This window comes from Phalacrocorax carbo, chromosome 8 (genome assembly GCF_963921805.1).
Source record: "Phalacrocorax carbo chromosome 8, bPhaCar2.1, whole genome shotgun sequence".
NCBI lineage: Eukaryota > Metazoa > Chordata > Aves > Suliformes > Phalacrocoracidae > Phalacrocorax > Phalacrocorax carbo.
Window position 1 is genome coordinate 2,807,907 of NC_087520.1, and position 20,476 is coordinate 2,828,382.

At 49.7% G+C, this 20,476-nt stretch overlaps 1 protein-coding gene and 1 long non-coding RNA gene across 8 annotated transcripts in view; both read left to right on the forward strand.

Annotated features, from left to right (window-relative positions):
- Window positions 1-3,019, forward strand: part of RAPGEF6 (Rap guanine nucleotide exchange factor 6) — a 141,608-nt gene extending 138,589 nt beyond the window's left edge. For all 6 annotated transcript variants that reach the window (XM_064458295.1, XM_064458297.1, XM_064458291.1 and 3 more), the window contains one exon: window positions 1,028-3,019. In XM_064458295.1, the coding sequence (XP_064314365.1) occupies window positions 1,028-1,053 (26 nt within the window). In that variant the 3' untranslated portion in view covers window positions 1,054-3,019. The remainder of the gene's footprint in view (window positions 1-1,027) is intronic.
- A 3,014-nt stretch (window positions 3,020-6,033) lies between these two features.
- On the forward strand, window positions 6,034-11,935 carry LOC135314561 (uncharacterized). Of its 2 annotated transcripts, XR_010374078.1 has the most exons (4): window positions 6,034-6,199; window positions 6,298-6,446; window positions 10,886-11,113; window positions 11,216-11,935. It is a non-coding gene; the product is annotated as an uncharacterized LOC135314561 (long non-coding RNA). The 2 variants fall into 2 exon arrangements; XR_010374077.1 differs by having other exon boundaries at window positions 6,034-6,446.
- The last annotated feature ends 8,541 nt before the right edge of the window (window positions 11,936-20,476 follow it).

Below are 20,476 nucleotides of genomic sequence, written 5' to 3' on the forward strand. Positions count from 1 at the left end.
ATTGGGTTTAAAAAATGTTGATCCAAAATAACAGTGAATTTCTGTTCTTCTGAGAAGTGCATTTAAGAAAGCCTGGCTTCTCAGCCCACCTTGGCCTGACAGTGTCTCTTCCAGTTAAATTGTTCATGATCTTGTTTGAAGCAACAGCCAATGCTGCCGAGCGCGGCATGTTTCGGGTGACCAAAAGGCAAGAGATTTTTCTGAAAAAGACTGCTCTTACATTGTGTCAAAACTACCAGTTAGGGGAGTTTCTACTTAATTGTTTATCTGCTGATTTGCTCTCAATACCTGTGCACTGACGTGATCTCTCTGTGCCCTTTGCTAGTGAACTCATGTTTTTTTATTAGAACGTTGTGGTCGTTTCCTTCTATTTCAGTCTGGCTTAAAACGAGCGTGGATTTAGATTAAAACAATTTCTGATGCAAAATGATCCTATCTTGGCCCTTGAAAATATGTAAACAGTATTTAACATATATATGAAGTGCTGCAATTTCAACTTATGGTAAAACGTAATTCAGTTGTGATATTAAATGGTTTTGATGTAAAAATAAGGAAGTAATTGCTTCAAACATTTTAATCTGAATTTTTCTAAACTAAATTTAACCATACACTTTTAGATACACCTATTCTACTCTTTTTAAAGTGCCTGGTTAACTTTATTTGGGACACAACGCTTACTGCATGTTGGAAAGTAATTTTTACTGGCTTTTCTCCCAAATCAGTAGCTTTTGGGATTTGGGGAGCTGCATGCTAATAATTTTTGGAGCATCTGGGGTTTTCTGTTTTGCGATACATCTGTATTGTATGACGCAACACCTCAGACCACTTGAGGGTTTGTTAAACGGTGATACTGAGTCTGTTGTGGTCAATCACTAAGACAGTGAAAACATCACCATGAAGTAGTGAAGTCTTCACAGAACCACTGTCATCAAATAAGGGGGTACTTTTCTGTACCCTCTGCGTCCAGGGCAGCGACTGTCGGAATAACTTACTCTTTTTCTTGTTTCTTTTTGGTTTTGTTTTGCAGAAGATGAACAAGTATCAGCAGTCTAACCGTTGGGTTATTTATGTAAACCGCTTCACAACACAAGGGACGTGGGGAGAAGGACCCATGATTCTGTTAGCCGACGCTAACAACTTGCTGCTACTAACCTCAAACGTCGTGTTTGCCTCTGTCACGGACGAGATGGAACGGGTTGGATCACGTCTCTCTACCTTACTTCAGTCTACCACCGCCTAAGAAAGCTAGTTCTGCCTGTGAAAACCGTTTTCAAGGAGCATGCTGACTACCTGGGTACCGCCGTTGGTATCTGGAGAAGGACCAGGCTTCACGCACTGGGAGGACCAGTTGTCACCACCGCTTGAAACTCGGAAGCATTCTTCTATATGATACCATATAATCCTTTGGTAGCTTTCCATCGTTGTTATTTTCAACGTGACCATTACAAGTCTAAGAGTGTTATTTTATGAACTTTAAAAAAATATATATATATCAAAATGTCAGCAAAAGCGAAGGATATTGCTGTAGTATCTGAAAATAATTTATTAATTTAATTTTTTTAAAATGGGAATTTCTTTTATTTGTGTTGGGAGTGCTCTGGTTGGCTAATAGAAATGTTTAGTCGATGTAATAGTATATTAGCTACGCATAAACTGTTGTGCTCTCAAAATAAACACAGAAAACTAGAAACGGGACGTTATCAGGTGCAGAAATACATGGATTTTAGAGTGGGTTTAGATTAAATAGAGCACAAAGCCCTGCAGAACGGCGGGCGGCAGGCAGAGGCAGCCCTGCCGTCTGCCGCTCCCCTCCTACAGGGACACAGCAAAAACCCTCCGCCCTCGAAGTATTTCTGGAAGCTTTTCAGCTGCCAGCCAACTAAGGCAATAGTTGATGCCCTCCTCCCCTACTAAGAAATCACCTGAGACGTGGAAGCCGGAGCTCACAGGGAGCTCTTAGGGGAGTTTGAAGCTTTCCCAAAAGAGCTTTACCCAGGTTTTGCTCTGCGGAGTTCCAGCGTGCAAAGCGTGTCGCTAGAAACCAAAACCAAACCGTGTGTTGTGGGTTTTAAGATCATCCCACGCGTTCTGGCCTTTTCCCAGAGTTGCACAGGATTTAGGTGCAAAGGTTATCATAAAAGGAAAAAAAAAAATATATCACTTTCATTTCACAGTAAAATCTGTGAAACGTACTGCGTTTTGTGATGGGTTGAAAACCCTGTTGCGTTCATCTGGAAAACACAGATGATCTCACAACATTTTCTTTTAAATCCTAGATAAAAATCCTGGTGGTGTTGATGTCGGTGGCAGTTTTGACTTACAGCCAGCCAGTATTAGCACGTGATCTTCTCGTTTGACTCCGGTCAAATAATTTGTTTGATTTTTTGCCTAGCCAGCCAGAGCGCAGAGGGGTAAAACTGGAAATACCTGCGGTTTCTTTTTTTCTTTCTTCTAGCACATGATGCCCCATTCTAGTGTTCAAATTGGTCATTAATGTGTAGTATGTATTTAAACATTTAATTGTAAATCTTCGTTGTGATGTTTACAGCCTAAGCTAGAAAGATGTTTGTCATTTTTACAGTGCCTCAAAAATGATTTCTATATCCATAGTTGTGAAAAGCTTTAAGTTTGGGGTTTTTTTCCCCCTGTGTGTGTGCGGGGGCGGGGGGGGGGTGCAAGGCGAATGCAACGTTTTCTGAAAATGACACAAGTGCAAAAAATCAACCCAAAGCCTTTGATGTGCTTTCCCCATCGCAGCCTGGGACTGACGCTGCCGGGTGACCGTGCACGACCCAGCCTGCGCCTGCGTTCGTAGCGGTGCCGGGTTCAGCGTTACCCGGTGGCTGGAACTGGCCCGCATCGATCGGATTTCGGAAGACGTAACTGAGCAGCGACGCTGAGGAAGGGACGCCTCATTCATAACTAATTGGTTGGCTGCGTGAATTTTTGGCACAAGTATTTGAGGAGCAAATGGTTGAAAAAAATATAATAAAAATCAGTTGAGGTCTATCGTAACAAATGCATTTTGCTTTTTCGAGGCCTTAATGAATATAATGAACTTGCACAGGCCTTAATGAATAAAGATTAATGTAAGTGTCAAAGCAATGCAGGGCAGAGCAATTATTTTCAGCACGTGCAATGCTGATATAACTGTTAAATTTATACTTCTGTGGGATATAAATCCAAGCCCTAGGGATCCCACCGTCAACAGTACTTGCCTGTTAACTTCTGCGCGGAGCGCGCAACAGGCTTCGCCTTCCATCAGAAAATCATCTGTGCTGTGCCAGGTAAATTAAATCCTACGGATCCCGTCGCCTCGGGTGCTGAGCTGTAGTTTACTTCAGCCTGTTGAACAAAAGTATAAGGGATGAGGGGTTCTGTACTAAAGTGACTTCCTCGTCCCCCCAAAACCCCATAGCGCTTGTCTTTGAGGGCGGTAAAGCTCCTCTGGGGAGCGGGGTTGGGGTCTCCTCTGGCAGCCAGAAAGAGCAATTGCATAACTCACCCATTGAAACGTGGTGTTTGCACATCAACAGCCTCCGTCTGTTCTGCAGGGCTTTTCGGGACACTGAAAAGTTGGTTTGGTTTGGTTTTATTTTTCCCTCAAGCGAGTGAAAGTCTTGCTGATCAGATTTTCCTAATATCCAATAGAGCTGGTGTAAATAAGTCATGCATAAACTATGGACAAATGAGCTACTACTTCTGCTTCTCCTGCCTCGCACAGTGTGGCTTGCCTCTGCTGGTCCTTGCTGGGGTTTTTGTTTGTTTGTTTTTAAATCAACCGATCACATTGATCGGGGCCGATAGCCAAATGTAGTGTGTCTGGTATGGATTTGAAGAGACATTATCCCTTTTTTCCATAGTTTAGGTGGAAGTAAGCTGGTGGTTAGTGCCTGCTGTACACCGCTTTGCTGAAACGGTGTCTTCTGGATCCCAGATTCCTGACTTGGTACGTCAGCGGGTTCCTCTGGCTCGGGGTCCGATCTTGCCCAACGGTTAAAATGCCTCACGTCACCTCCTCCCGCTGCCGTAGCTCGGTTTGCCCGCTTTCTGTTTGTTCGCTCCGGACTCGCGGGCGGAAGGTCTGTTCCAGCTATTCCTGATTTAACCCCACAGTGTTTCATTATGCTATTATAAATCTTAACCTTCCAAGTAATTCCTGAAAAAGTCACGTGCTTTTGTAAACTTTAATTGGCCTCTCCGCAGCTGCAGAAAGGGGAAAATGAGATCCCTGAGCCTCTGAGTGCTGGTTTCATCCCCCAGATGCACAAGGCGAGGGGAAGGCGACGACCGCAGATACTCGCAGCAGGCTCTTTCCGCAGGGCGCGCGTGCGGGAGCGGGTGGGCGTTCGCCAACAGCAGGCAGCGCGGGGCTTCCCCGGCTCGTTTGCTTTGCCTTAACGCACGTAAGGAGTTTCCCAGAGGTGAGCGATGCTTCGCTGGGGGACGGTCCGAGCCCGCTGCTGGGCACTGAGGGCTGCCTGCGCCCGCCGGAGGCTGCCCCTCTTCCCCGCGGGCTGAGCCCGGCGGCGGCGACGCCGCTTGCTGAAGGAGCCTGCCTGGTATCAGCGGTGTGGCAAAACCTCTCTTCCACCATCTCCCAAGTCATTTCATTGCAGGCAACAGTGGAAGTAAGAACCTGCCATTGAAGTTTTTATGAAACATTAGAATTTTTTTTAAAAAGGATAAAGTTACCGCTGCCTTTGCAAAAGCAGAAGAAAAAAGGGATACTCTCTCTTTAGAAAAGCTTTACACATTATATTTTAGAATGCTTGTATAGAGGGTAATCTACCTTGAATTCCTAACCCACTTTTGCTTATGTTGTGCTTTTTATTGTTTTTATCTTTATTTTTGATAGACCCGAATTGCAGTTTAGCTTGGTATTAATTCTAAATATGTGAGTATATTGGCAAAACTGCACAGATGTAACGATATTCCAATAGCAATTGTACTGCACAAGTCAGTGATTGTAAAGTATTCTGTAACAAGCAATGTTTGTCTCCTATTTTTTGATACCTCTTACACTTATGTCTTTTAGAAAGACAGTGCCTCTGTATGCTTTTTGTATTTCAATGAGTGACTGTAAATATTTGTTATATTTTTGGTTAAGAGAATGTTGAAAAGTACTGTTTATTATCCAATCTATTAATATGTTGGAATCAATAAACAATCTACATAAAGTAATTGTTTTCAGCAGATCTTTTCCGGCAGCCGGCGGAGGACGGGAGCCGAGTTGGTGTGGAGCCAGTGAGAGCCCGCGGGAGCGTTGCTCGCCCCGGGCTCGGCGAGGAGCAGCCACCAAGTGACTTTTGTCCTCGCGGTGAGCGATGGCCCCCATCACCTTTTGGCTTTGGCTCCCCCGTCCCAGCTTCCACCGCGGGGGGAGCAGCTGGAAGCATCCCCTGCACGCCCACGGGGGTGCGTGAGCCCCCCCCGGTAGCATCAGAGCCCCCCGCCGTGCGGGGAGGAGGCGATGGGCGCGGTGGCTGAGGGCGCTCCTGGCTCCCCATCCAAATCGGGGGGTGTCGGAGCAGGTGGTGCCCGGGGTCCAGCGGAGTTGGGTGTCTGTCCCCGTCGCTGTGCGGCGCCGGGGATGCCAGGACCGCAGCCTGGGGCAGCAGGGGCCAGAGGGGCTGCTGGCCACGGCAGCCTCCCTAGGTCAGGGAAATGGCCCCTGGCCACCAGAAGGGGAGCGAGGAAGGAGCCACCGCTGCAACGTTGGGAGCCTGTGCCCCCACCGCTCTCCCAGGCAGCACCCATCGCTCCGTGCTTTGTACCTCTCCTCTGTGGTCCCTCACCATCCTCCCTGCCTCTCCCATCCTCCCAGAGCAGCTGGTCCACCCTCCCCCCGCAGCCTCCCCACCCGTGTGGGTGTTCTGCAGGCAGCCCCTTACCTCCCTTCCCTCCCCACCAAGCCCCCCCAGTTCCCAGCTGCCATCTCCTCCCACCAGTCTGCAGCTCCATCCCTCCCAGCACTCTGCTGGAGCCCTCACTGGGATGTGACACGGGGAGTCACCGCAGGGCCACGTGGGCCTGCCGGGAGGCCCTGCTCCCAGCGACAGGGGCTCACGTCTTCCCCGCTTTGCCCCGGGTCCTGCGGCCCTGTCCCGGCTCGGCTGCCTCCCCATCAAACCCGCTAAAACCAGAGCGAGGCGAAGCCCTCCGGCTGCGCGCTGTGCCCTGCAGACCGTGGCACCCGGTAAAACACCAATGAAGGTGTTGCAGGGAGTGAGGGTGGAACCACAGAGCTGAAAATACTCTCTTTTTTTCTTTTTTTTTCTCCCCTCATTTTTGCAGACCGGCCCGTGGCCCCGGCAGCCCCCGGCGTGGTGCTGGGGGTGGGACGGGCGAGGGGAGCAGGAGCTGTGCCGGGACCCCCCAGCCCTGCCGGCAGAACCAGCTTGTAACTTCATTTCCCCCCTATTTATTTACGGATCGTCCAGAAGGTAAGCTACATGGACACCTTATGGATAAATACATTTATTGTTTCTTTTAGGGAGCGTGGCCCGTCTGTGAGGGGTGCACGCTGGCGAGCGAAGCCCGCGGCTTCGTGTTTGCTTCCCCAGTCCAAATGGCATTTTCTTCTCCCCCCCGTGCAGCCCCTTTCCCTGCCTCGTGCCGGGGGGCGCAGGCGCTGCCGGCTCAGGTGAGGTTGGAGCTTCATCTCGTTGACCTTCTTATTTCCCCCCAATGGGGCGTTTCAGGTTTGTTCTCGGGGCTCTCTGATTTCAGGCAGTTTCTGGGAGGTTGTTAAGGTTTTTTTTAAATTTTTTTAAACTTCTGAAAATTGCCATTCTTTAAAAATGAGAAGAGCTGCCACAAGAGGACAGCATTGCCTGTGCTTTTATCAGCGCCTTTGTGAAATCCCCTTGGCAGAGGCTGGGCTGGAGCAGGTTGGTCCCTGCCAGGCTCAGCCAGCACCCGTCACCCTCGGGGGTGGCAGTGGGGACATTTCGGGGTTTGCCCATGGCTCCCCGGCCGCGGGCTGCCCGGGGCCCCTCGGTGGTGTCATGCTGTGGGGTGACACCGAACGCGGCTCCCGAAGCCGTGGCTGGTGAAGCAGGAGGCGTGAGGGAGGCCGCAGGCCCTCAGCGGGTCACGTTGCATTTAGGACTTCCCAAGGCTGGGACGATCCGCGTCCCAGATTTCCTCCTCGCTTGTCTGGACAATCCGTTTTCATCCATAATATTTATCCCACCTTGTCGGAGCTGGTACCTTTTCTCCCCTCGTCTCCATCTGCCCCCAGGCGCTCGGCGCGCTGTGCGGCGTGGGAGGCTGTAAAGCTTTTCCTCCTGCGGGTCTGTGCGGCAGAAACATCAGCAAACTGGTAGGACAATCTGCGAAGGCAGCAGGTAGCGCTCGGGTTTTAGTGGAAGGCGGAGTGTCATTACGGCCGTACTGCAGCGAGCAGTTTGTTGTGTAAAACCAAATTAAGAAGAAGCAGTTTCATTAGCGAGCATTCCTGCTTAATGAGTTATTTTGATTTCAGGCTTTTCTTCTGCCCTTTTTTTTTTTTCTTTTTTAAGTGGCTTTAAAACCTATTTGGCACAGCCCAATTTGTTGCTGTTTATCTAAAATGACTTTAAACAGGTGGAAGCCGGCACCCTCGCTCCTGATGCAGCTTCAGCCTTGCCTGGGTCTGATGCCGTCCTGCTTTCACCCCTGCGCCTCGCAAATGAGGATTTACCAAGCTCAGCCTGCGGGCAGAGTGTGGCAAATCCCTTGTCCCAACAGGCTTCAGTCCAAAACTCACGGTAGCGTGTGCTGGGCTCAGCACGAGGGAAGCCCAGACCTGGCGGCGGAGGCAGCTGTGGGCAACCACCCAGCTGAACCGGGCACCGGGCCCCGCGGTCCGGGGTCTTTCAGCCCCGACATTCGCCGCGAGCCGCTGGGGAGGTCTCCTTCCCCTGCCGTGGGGTGGGAACCCACCGTACAACGTACGACGTCTCTCCCCGTCCTCGCCTTTCCATTTCCAAGGCTTTGGCTTAGCCCTGCCACTGTCGGAGCGGCGGGTAGCTGCTTGCATTAACAGAGCTTCGCTTTCAGCGCGCTCGAGGTCTCTGGGTCACCGGAAAGAGCAGTCAGTGCATCAAATAGCTGCCGACCTAAACTTGGGTTTCATTCACCGAGGGCATTCAACCAATGTATTTTCTAATTTTCTGCTGGAAAGCAAGTATCAATCAAGATTTTATTGGGAAGAATTAGTAAGTGCTTGTTAGACTTGCAGTAATGCCATGTATTATGTGCTCGAAGATGAGTCGAGAATTGTGCCTCCAAAGTAAATATGAAAAGAGAGATTAATGCCCTCTTGTAGCACAAAAGGCTGCTCATTTAGCAGATGCTGCCTGCTAGAAAACTGCTTGCTGTTTGCGTAAGGGGAGAAGCAAGGAGAGGCGCTGGCGGCGGCGGGGCCGGCAGCCCGAGATGTCCCCACCGCCCGGCGAGGCCGTGGCACGCCAGCGGGGCTCTGCAGGCTGGGTCCGCCGGGAGCTTTCAGCTATTAGTCATTTATCAAGAGGGAGAGACGGTGTTTGGGCACCAGGAGTGCTAAAACCTGCTTCCGCAGCGCTGTCGTCGTCTGTGTCAAATTCCTGCACTTTTGGGGCTGGAGAAGAAGCGTTTCTCCTCATCCGACCTCGGTTCAGGAGGCACTTAGAGCCCATGCTATTTTCACTGTGTGCTTTGAGGCTGTGGCATCAGCTCTTGTGGTTTGTACCAGAATTTGCAGTATTTTTAGCGTTCTTGAAGATCCAGGCCCTGAAGGCACGTGATGACATGAACCGATGATGGCTTTTTTTGGGGTACGTAAAGCAGCTCTTGTTGCTATGAATAAAACCTTGAAAATGCAAACTATAAAAAGTATTCTTAAAAAAAAAAACAACACAGTGGGAAGGAAATGAAGACCCACATTTATTTAACCCCCTCCCCAGCTCTTGTCATGGCTGGGCTGCTGGCTCCCGGCGCCGGCTTTCTGCTTCCCCACAAAGCACAGTGTCTTTCCCTGGGCTATGGCCCCAAAGGCATTTGTTTTTCTGGGTGAGCCAAAGCTCCCAGAAACGCAGGAAGAACCAAGTTGTTTGTACGAGACAAATGTTAAATGGGCTCCAGAAACATTTCTGTTCGTTCCCTTGTATTCATCCGAGGGGGAGAGTAATTACCAGTGTGACAGTGCTGCGAGTCAGTCTCGGCTTGGGAGAGATGAAGAAAACTGGTAATAACTGAATTTCAAATGTAGATGTAGTTGCATTTAACACTTACGAGCAGCAATAAAGATGAAGGTTGTAATTGTATCTGCAATTTCAAACCTCACAACATAATTTTATATACTCAAACATCTGTTTTAGGATCATAGCCGAGAGTGTCAGATAATTGGCTTTTTTTTCAGACCTCTCAGTTAGGCACTATCAAGTTCATAATAAATTCAAACTCATTTATTAGTAAACACGACTTGGGTTGAACAAAGCCACAGTGCAATAGTCCTGGGGATGGTAAGTGTGCTTGGAGCAGCAGGAGTCCTCTTCGCTGTTTAGCAGGATGCTGCCACGCGACAAAACTCTCGGCCCCCCGAGGGAGAGGGCGGCCGCAGCGCTGACCCTCCCGAGAAGGTGCCGGTGTTTTACCCGTCCTCTGGGAATTCTGGCTAATGAGCATCGGGAAAGCCTGCTGCAAACCTGGGAAAAGCTCTTCTGGGATATCAGAGGCTGATGGAGGCCTTTGTGACCTGCTTGCCCAGGCTTGCGAGCACACCTTGTCTCCACCTCGATGTATCGTCTAGCACTAGCGCATGGCTCAGTGCGACGCCTCCTTTGCTTTCTCTTATTTTCTGTATTAGTCATAAAGCTGATGGAGAGGAAGGCCTCCTGCCCCTGGGGAGGAACAGCCCCCCGCACCAGCACAGGCTGGGGGGGACCTGCTGGAGAGCGGCTCTGCTGAGAGGCCCTGGGGGTGCTGGGGGGCAGCGAGGTGACCCTGAGCCAGCACCGGGCCCTTGGGGCCAATGGGGTCCTGGGGTGCATGGAAAGGAGTGTGGCCAGCAGGGCGAGGGAGGTTCTCCTCCCCCTCTGCTCTGCCCCAGTGAGGCCACATCTGGGGTGCTGCGGCCAGTTCTGGGCTCCCCAGTTCAAGGAGGGCAGGGAACTGCTGGAGCAAGGCCAGCGCAGAGCTGCCAAGGGGATCAGGGGCTGGAGCATCTCCCTGGTGAGGAAAGGCTGGGAGACCTGGGCTTGTTCAGCCTGGAGAAGAGAAGGCTGAGGAGGGGATCTCATCAGTGCCTATAAATATCTGAAGGGTGGGTGTCAGGGGGATGGGGCCGGGCTCTTTTCAGCGGTGCCCAACGCCAGGCCAAGGGGCCACGGGCACAAGTTGGAACACCGGAAGTTCCCCCTGAACATGAGGACAAACCCCTTCCCTGTGTGGGTGCCAGAGCAGGGGCAGAGGCTGCCCAGAGAGGCTGTGGGGTCCCTTCCCTGGAGACATTCACCCCCCGCCTGGACGCGGCCCTGTGCCCCTGCTCTGGGGGTGCCTGCTCCAGCAGGGGTGGGACGGGGTGAGCTCCAGAGGGCCTTTCCAACCCCCACCAGTCTGGGACCCTGATTCTGTCTCGTGCTGGGCTCCTGCTTGGAGGACCGGAGGGGCGGTGGGGATTTCAGCAGGACCTAGTGCCTGCTGGTGCCTCCACCCTGCACCAAGCCTGCGAGGTGCTGTGCAGGTGCCCATCCCAGCGCCGGCTCTCCAGGCTGCTCCTGCAAACGACAGAGGTTTGGGGGAGCAGCAGCACCCTATGGTTAGATGTCCCTGGCACCCTGCGTGTGCTGTGCAGGTTGTTTTGCCTGTGCTACTTCTCAGCCGTCGCATGGTGGGATGCTGAAAACTCTTCTTGCTTCAGCAACTTTGTGCTGGGCAGCAGCACCCGCGGAGGTTTTCGTGCTCTCTGCAAGGACTTTTCACCCGGGGCACGGTCCTTTCCCTCATCCTGTGGGGCTGCAGCATCGCTCCCCGCCCCGGCTCGACGAGAGGCACCGTGCCGATGCCGTGACCCAGTGTTTCTCGCCAAGTAGCCGCGGTGCCTGGGAGACACACCTCGGCCACCCGCCTTTGCCATCTGCAGAGGGAGGTAATTAAATTTAATAGAAGTCACCCTCGATTTTACAGCAGTGGTAATTAAATGTAATTGGAGATGTGACTTCTAAACAAGGCCGTGTGTTTTTTCCAACAGTACGTTTGGCATCGGGAAGAACAAACAAATAACCAAGGACATGCAGGAGCAGCGTGCGGAGTGAAGCTGTTGTTTTACCCTGTCTGGGTCGGTGGTGCCCATCGCAGGGGAAGCGTGCCCTTGCCCCAGCTTAATTAAATGATGCTACCGGCCAGTAATGGGCAGGAGAAACCCGCTGGTGCTACAGTACCTTGTGTGTCATCAGCAAAACAATGTTTTTAGAAATATTAGCAGCAGCAGAAGCTAAGAAAGTTCCTGGATTTCTGCTGCCCTTTGTCTGGAGGAGGCTGTTCCAGCGCGGGTCTCCCTGCAGAGGGACCGGCGGGGAGGTACGTCGTCGACTGACTGTGCTGTGAAACCTTTGCTGCTTTGAAGAGCCCCCAGTGACTGAAGCACATATTAAAAATAACATAATTGTCAGCCAATTATACAGTTTAAAACTAAAAAGCCAACCTTTGGTGACAGTACGTTTTTCAGAAGTGCAGGAACCTGGTCTATTAGAAATTAGCCAATTAAAAAGACTCAATATGGCATAAATAAAGCTCTCCTCCTCAAGTCTGGGGAAAGTATGCACCAAAAAAATTCGGTAACTGCTGCTTCCGTTACCCGTGCCCTTTCCTGCCACGTGGAAATGCCACCTCTGGCTGGAGGGAGCCGACCTGTGCCCGCGGGAGCCCTGGCAGCAGGGACGGGGATGGCGGTGCTGGCACTCACTGTCAAATGCCCTCCGTTGTTTGAACTCGTGAATGTCACCCTGGAAGGTGTGAGCCGGCCCTTCGTGGGGAATTAAACATGCAGCACAGCCCCGGCCTTCAAAACGAGGAGCTGCAGGGCATGTTTCATTGGCAGTATTTATCATTGCGTGGGAACTGTGCAGGTCTGCGGTGGACAGCAGTGCTGGCGCAGGAGGTTTGCTGCTACCCAGCTGCAGCAAAGGCTGGGAGGACTGAGAAATACTCTCGTTTAGTTTTTTTTTTCAATCTGAAGTATTTTTCCACAGATGGGTAACCTGGCAGTTCAATAAGTTCAGCGCTGCGGTCTGTGCGCCGGTGTTCGATAACCACGTATTTGCACGGGGTGTGTGGTCAGTAATGCAAAAGCGAGTGACTTGCAGGCATTTTTAACGTTGCATCAGGTCTTGCCAAGCAAGAAAAGTGACTCTGGGAAGCAGACCCGCGGTGCGTGTTAACCCAGGTCTACCTGTGGTGCTGCTGCTGCCTTTGGTTTTGGGTTGGCTCTGCTCTGTAAGGCAGCGGGTACCGGGCAGGGGTGGCCGCTCCGTCGCTGCCAAGGCCTCTGGCAGGCAGGGCTGCATGTGGTGAGCGTCAGCAACGCGCTGGATTTTTTTCAATGGGCAAATGATGTGTGGCCAGCTTGAATTCTTCAGATCGATAATTCAGTGACAGGCAGCTCGAGTGCCTGGAAATAACATTAAGCCCGACATAGTTGTTCTGCTTATTGCAAAGGATCGAAGAAACACCGGAGCCTGAATTGCTGAGCTCTATCACCGTGTCAGTACTGTAAGCGTGAATATTAAGTGCTGTGGGAGAACGAGGCCATACTGTACGTGGCCTTTGACAAGCAAAGAGGAAAAGCCAAACTCTTGGACTCGCCAACCACTGGGGAATGGACGTGGGAGGTGGGACCAGTTTCCACCGTGGTGCCATACCCAGTCACCGTGCCCGTCCGCGGTCCTGCCTCAAACAGCAGGAGGAAGGGTGCAAAGCCATTTCTAACAAAATTAGGGGGATTCTGATCTTCCTTCTTTTTTTGGCATCAGTTTGCATCTTCTTGAAACAAAGCAGCCTCTCCTGGATGCTGTGTGGGGAGCTTTGCTCCAGATACATTCCATGTTAAGCAAGACCGAGTAAGGTGCAGATATGTCAAGGTTTCCCTGATTTAGCTCTGCTTTGGGAGGGACAGGGAGGGACAGCTGAATTGCACCGGTTTCTTGCGAGACAGTAACGTGCTTAGTTAAGTTGTCAAGGAGAATTAGTGCAATTTGGCATCACGGAGCGCTAGCCTTAAATCCTGTTTCTGCTTCTCACAAAAATCAAATGTTTCAACGATGAAGTAAAATCTGTCTTGACGCGCTTCAGAGTTAGGGGTTGCGTCCAACCCCCACCCCGTTTGATTTCGTTGTCTCAATTTCACGCATCAGCCACGGAGGGTGGTAAGACATCAAGCGGCACAACAAAAGGAGAAAGCCCTTCCCGGTGCTTGTGCTGTGCTGTGGTTTGGGGGGGATTTTGGAACCGGGAGCAGTAACACTAAACCGACGTTGCCTTGGTGTCAGAGCTGGCCGGCCTCCTGGGAGGCACGAGGCTGATCGTTAAGGCTCGGGTGTTGGAGGATTTCCCCAAGGCACCAAGTAACTGGGGTTTCTCCATGGTGTTTGAGTCAATGTAGGTTCCCAAAGTCCCCAGAGTCAAATCAAGGCAAACGCCTGCCAGGTCTTTTGGGGCACGCGGTGGATTTCCAAAATGTACTTGCTCTTGGTAGGTGCCAGTGTTAGATTTCGGTCAGAGGATGGCAGTTTCTGCATCCCTATTGTTGCTTATCTGCATCCAAAGGCACTTCTGGTCTGGAAGACTAAGTCACGTCTGAAGATGGGAACTGAGGTTCCTAAAGCCACTTTGCGATGTGATCCTATTCTTAAAATTTCTATTTATAAGCAGGACTTTTTGAAAAGACAACCAGAGCATAACACAAGAGCCTGACTGCTCGGCCGCTCAGCAATGAGGGTGTGCGCAGCAGCTCCTGCTGCCTGCAAGGAGGCTTCCTGCGCTGAAGAGGCGGAGAGCCACAGCGAACCGGTGCGGGGCTAAAACGACGTGACTGCTCGTTCCCTGCTGCTAGTTTTCAGTGGTCGTGTGGGTCAGAGCTGTGAATGCGAGACTGAAAGTGGTGGAGGACCTCAGCAGCTGTGAACAGTTTCTTTTCTATTCCTAGAGAAATAAGCCCTGGATAGAGAAGGCAATCCTTTTACATTGCAAAATCTTCTGTGAGCTGCAGGGAATTTGCTTGCCTTATGGACAGGATCCGCAGTAAGCTCCTTTTCCACTTAGGCTGATGATATTTGCCATGCATCAGAACAATATTTGATCTCTATCTGGGGTTTTTTCACCCCCCAGAAGACACACCTCTTGCGTTCATGTTCATGAAATTCGAATGAGCAGGTAGTCGTGCAAAAAGATCCTGTGGCACAAAGTTTGCGTAGAGCTTACAAGGGAGTTTATGATTCTATTCCAGATCGTGCATTTAAGCCATAAAGCCATCAGGGTAGCTGGTTTTTAAATGCTGCCTCTTTTAAAGGTATTAAAAAAAAAAACACCACGGACTCGTTCTAGCCAAAGAACAAATAAAAAGTGCAATACCTGAAAAGGTTAAATGATTGATGCAGCTTGGGCTTCCTCTTGCTCTTTATTTTTCCTGATTTCTGTTCTTTTAAAAGCTACCGGCACTTTTGAAACTCCAAATTGTTGTCTTTGGGAAGTAAATGCCTGGGGAGGAATTTTAATATTGCTTTCTTCTAATTGCTGGGAAGTGAAGGTTAAGCAAGGTAATCAGGCTGGGTAGCGCTAGCAGATGACAGTCATTACAGATATAAAAGTCTGGTGTCAGTTGTGACACGGTTTAGCGTTGTAGCAGTAGTAAAATGGGCACGATGTCATTAGAGTCTTTATAGGACAAACATTTCAGAAGCCGGCTCTATATCGCAGCGATGTCTGCGCAAACACTCCTGCTCACTTTTAAAGCTTGAATAAAATCCGGGATGATTGCTAAGCTAGTTGTAATGTCTCCAAGGTCAGAGGAAACTCGCCGTAAGAGCTTATCTGTGTAAAAGGAAAAAGAAAACGCTCCACCAAAAAGACAAACTAACCCTGATGCTTAAAGAAACAACGTAATAAAAGCCTGCATAAAAAGGGAAGGTTTGGATAGCTAAACTGTGAAGGGATGTGTCTTCCCCCGCCGGCCCCCCCCATGGAGTATGAACGCCTCTACCAAGCTCAGCAGTTGAAATGACTCTATTAAATACGTGTTGACTTTTGTCCTGCAATTGTTTTGTCTTTAAGCTATATCTATATGTACATCTATATCTATATAATTCAATACATATTTATTCGTTTGGGTTCTTGCGGCCTTTTAATAGATGTCGGCTGCCTTTGAACAGCAGTTTCCCTTGGTGATGACTCTCCATCACCGCCCTTAGCAGCTTTTGCTGACTGATCAAGACGTTGCTTTGTCCCGTTCTCGTAGCTGGAGGGTATTTTCGCAGCTCTGTAGGGTTTCGTCATTCATTTGGATGCTTTGCCAGTATGTTGTGCACCTGTACAATGTCAAATACATATTGCCCTCAGCAGCATTTAATAGACTTCCTGATGTCAGTGTAAAGTCAATAACTCAAGATCTTAATTGCAGGACGTGGCTGGATGCTGGCTCACCTACGATTTTTTCTGTGTCAAATAACTCCCGATCTTTGGAACCAAAACTAGAGTATTGTTTTCTCTATGACCCTAGGAAACAAAAATAACATTGTGAAATGCATTGCTGTAGAGTAATGTTCATTGGTCTGGAGAAAGAGCTCCAAAATGTGTCCCTTTCTTGGTCCAATAAACATTTATCAAGTTGTTCCAATAAGTCAGCTTTATAGAATAAAAAGGAAAGTGTTCGAAGATTCTCATTTGTGAGACCAGAAAGGAAAAAGGTGATGTGTAGGCAAAAACGCTGATTAAAAGCTGCACTTATCCTTATGAGAGGAATGCAAAATATCTCGCTATCGCGTGCTGCGCTTTCGGAGTGTAACCTTTTTATGTAGTTGATTATCGAAATACCACGACCCAGCCGGCAACTGAATGTAGAGCTGAGGCTCAAACTCTCTCCCCTGATTTTCAGAGTCCTGCACTGGCATTAACCCTGGCAGTTTGTCAAACTGGACTTGAAAATCATCAGTTTTAAATCCCCCGAAGCTGGTTTCTTGGTGCGGAGGGAGCGACGGGCAGGAGCGGCTCTGCAGGGACCGACTCGGCGGGGGGCTGCACAGCTAAATACCCTCTGCTGGCAAAATACTCAGTTGCTGCTGTTGTTGAAAAGATGTCAGAGCACCTGGCTGGACTGATGGAGATCTAGATGATAAATAGAGTGAGGGAGAGGAAAAAAACCTTTGGACCGTATTTAATATAAGTGGGTTTTGCTGAAAACACTTGCAAAATAGGTGCTAACCTTTCCGCGCTGCTCAGGAACTCGTGGTATTTGCCTTTTTGGTTTACAGCTGGAATCTCAGGTGAGTGGGATCCCAGGGAAACGGTTTGATACCCTGTTGTTGCAGTGCTTTTCAAGCACACAAACACGTACATGTATAAGGTGTAAGTCTGGCTGCAGCTGGGCAAGGCAGGGAGAGTGAAGAGCAGGGCCCTGACCTCCAGGATGAATGTTCTTTCCTTTGCATAGATACTGAATCCTGAAGTTATTGTGGTTTTAGGGAAAAGACGACCTTTTGAGACAGCGATAAGGCAGACCTAAATCCGGCGGTTGAGGTGGCAAGCGGTTCTGGGCACCTCGACGCTGAGCCAGGGTGCTGGCAGAGCTGCATAGTCCAAAAGATGGCACTATTTTTCTATCTCACTGTAAAGCAAATTCCCTCTCCAAACTAGATTCATTCACTATTGAGCCACTCTCAAAAACATTATTTTTCCAAGGCTTTACATACAGTAAAGTCCATTATTGTGAAGGCCAAATTGCTGCCAAAAAAGCCTTCAGCTAAAAAATATATATCTATAAACTAATAACACATCATTCTGATGAAAAATAACGTGCAGGGAAGGAGTTTTTCTCAATTATTAATGGCCAATGTTTGTTATATTGTTGTGTTTAGTCCAAGAAGCCTTGATGGAGAGAGGCAGCTTTTCAACATGAATGGCACTTCAACTGGCATTTTATAAATTTTACAAAGAAAAGCCCTGGAATATTTAAACCCCCTGCTAATATTAAAGAAAGGAAGCTGCACGCCATGAGAGTGGGAGCAGACGCAGGTGCTGCCATCCCTGGGGAGGTGAGAGGGCAAAGCACGGGGTGTATTTGGGGTCCTCCCTGGGCAGGAGCATCCCCAGCATAGCCCTGTGAGCCCTTCCCTGAAGAAATTCAGATATTGGCTAGGGTAGGCACCAGGTCGTGCTGCAGGCAGAAGGCTCCCGACCCTCCGGTCGCTGTAAAAGGTTTCTCCCTTTCTGCAAAGGGCAAATGTCTTCCCGGAGCTGGGGACTGGTCCCGCAGCGCCTCACCTCTGGTCATCCAGCTCCGAGCCTGATGAATTACTTAGGGTCAGGACATGACCTAGACGCTTGATCACAGCGTGTCACAGGTGTTGTCGATGCTACGCTTCGGCTGCCCTTTTCCTTCCCACGGAAACAGCCAAGATGTGGTGTCTGCGCACAGCGGGACCCCCGTGGGCGTCTGTGTGGGGTGAATCCCCAGAACGGAGATCCCTTTTGAAGGTCATTTTAAAAATTGGTTGTAAAATGCCTTTCTTTTCTCTTTTTTTTTTCTTTTTTTTTGGTGTAAATCCCCCAGGCTGCCGTTCACTGGAATCTTGCGTTTTCTGCCTGCTTGTTCCCAGCTCTGACCCTGAAGCCGTCTCCCACTACAGAGGGTTCAGCAGTTGCCCTGTCTGGTGGCTGGAGACCTTTGGAGACCAACAATGGTTTTCTAAAAGCTTTGCGTTTCCCCATCACAGTGCATCCCATCCTGCTGCTCCTGCTTGGCTTAACGTTTCACTCCAAGCTCAGTGCCGTGCATACAAAACCCTGCAGCTTCGGGTATTCATGCATCGGGGGAGGACTGGGAGAGCCTGGCAGTGCGGGGTTTTTTGGAGCAGAAGCTGGGACACACCGTGGGTTTCCTCCACACTAGCTGGGCTGGCCTTGCAGGGCTGTGAAATCCCCCTGCCCTGGCAGCTGGCTGGGAGAACCGGCGGCAGTATTTCTGTCCAGCCTAATTTCCCTGTAACTGCCTGTGGCAACTCAAGAAATGAAAATTTAAAGCCAAAGGGAGCAGAGACACCGGCTTGAGCGATCTAAAGACGCTCCTATTCCCTGGTGAGCTCGCTTAGCCTGATTGCTTAATTGGAGGTGATAATGCAGCATTTTTTTGATCTGGCAACATCTATATTGCAGCTTATGAAATGGGCTGAAAAGCTCAAGAATAGCTGAACAGCAGATGAAAGACCCCAGCAAAGACGGCAGGATGAGAACAAACTTTCTTTCATTAGGAAAATGCAGGAATAAAGGAATAGAGCTTTTCAGACCGGCCTTGTTAGAAACCTAGGCAAATTAGTGACATTATGGTTTATTAAATATCATTACGCCAAGGAGAAAAACCCTTCCTGCAGAATGCTTACAATAATGGCAAAAAGTAAATGCTAAGAGAAAGCGTTTTCTGTCCTAAATGTTACCCTTTAATGTAACTCTGAGATCTCTTGGTTTAGCTTTTAAAAAAATTTATTTAAACCTAAATCTGGAATTGAACTGTCCATGTTTAGCACCCAAATTCGAACATTTCAGCCAAAGGTCTTGGGTGGTCTCAAAGCTTCAGAAAAATGCAACCAGTGAAAATATTTTCCAAGAGTCCATTTGAGGGGAAGAGACTCACACAGAGACTTTTTTTTTCCTTCTTTTTAAAGCTAACTTGCAGTGGTACGTGTGCAAGCGCGTACCTATAGATTTTATTAATGAAAATTAAGCATGTACAAATTTGCCTCGGTGGAGGCTGCAGGGTAGGGAAAGGAAGGTTAATCACACTTAGCATTTCTATAGTTTTCATGTTCGGGATTCTCCACACATAGCTGCTGCGTGCCAGACCCCTGATTGGGATGCAGGGCTCCTCGCTGCCCGCCTCCTGCCTCTGGACTCTGGCACACAACGCGAAGAAGATAAAACAGAAATAAAGATTTCTCGGCCAGCTGATTGTAATGCAAACTCAGAGCCATTTGGCACAGGCCCTGGATGTAGGCACAGACCTGTTGTCCACAATCAGAAAAGGGAGAAGGGTTTTAGGCTGCGGGTGCGGATGTTTTCTAAGAGCGAACCAGATAATGCAAGGCTGTTCTTGGGCACGGAGAGCAGGGGACAAACCCGGTGTGAAATAAATGAGGCGCCGCTTGGTTTGTTCTCAGTGCCTGGGCTGAGCAGAAAGTGAGCCGGCATCCTCGAGGGTGACATGTAAATTAGATTGGGGGGGGGGGAAAGGGCCAGTTTTCTTAGGATGAGTCTGCACTGAGTGCAAAATGGGTGTCCCGAACTAACAGGGAACATGCCCCCCGGCTGGGGCAGCACAGCACCGACCGGTGCCCGTGTGCTGTCCCTGACCCATGCCTCGCCTTTTCCTAAGCTGAATTTGCATCCCTAATGCAAGTGAAGCGTTTCATTATTTTAAGCTTATTTGGATTGACAAAGCCCCCCTGATGTGCTGGAGTAGAAAGGCTGCGGAGGCCTTACGGCTTGTTTCTACACAAACTCCAACCGAAGCCTATAATGGGACCCTGAGTCAGCAGTGAGCATCTTTAGGATTACCAAATGCATAATTCCAGCCAAAGGCTTGGACAGCCTTTCCTCAGCGCTGACTCGTGCGCTAAGCTGCAGTGGGATTTTCAGGTCTTGTGCCCCACTGAAGTCACCTTCTGTATTAGCTGATGCGCGAGAGGGAGCCCGTGCTGGCAGGAGTGCTTTGAAGGTGGGGTGAGATAGCAGGCCAAGGATGATGGGAAGAAAAGCCAATGTCCTGGTCCATCTTGGCTTGTTAAAATCTACCTACATGTCTGTGGATGAAGCAAAATGAGTCCCAGTCATCAATCGTAACGTGCTATCAGCCCACAGAACCCATTAACGAAGTACCCACTGAAGATGGTGACCCACGTATGCAACGCGCATCTTCAAGGGTTTCCATTTCGCCATGGCAGTGGCCTCTCAGGGCATCTCCTGTAGGGAAGCAGGAGCTCCAGGACTCTACTGGATATATGCTACGCTCGTGTTTTTCCTTTGTCCCCAAGCCACAGCGCCGAAGGACCAGCTCTGAGGCATCGACCGTGCTGAACACGAGGTGCGCAGCCACGAGCGGGCGTTGGACTCTCGGTGCTGGAACGTGATGGAAATGTCAGTTGTGCTGCTGGCTGTTACAGAGCCCAAATGAATTCTTACAGAGGCTGACAAAAATAGCCTAGTTCCCGTTCAGTTCAAATCCCATGAGGTGCCTATCTTCATTTTTTGG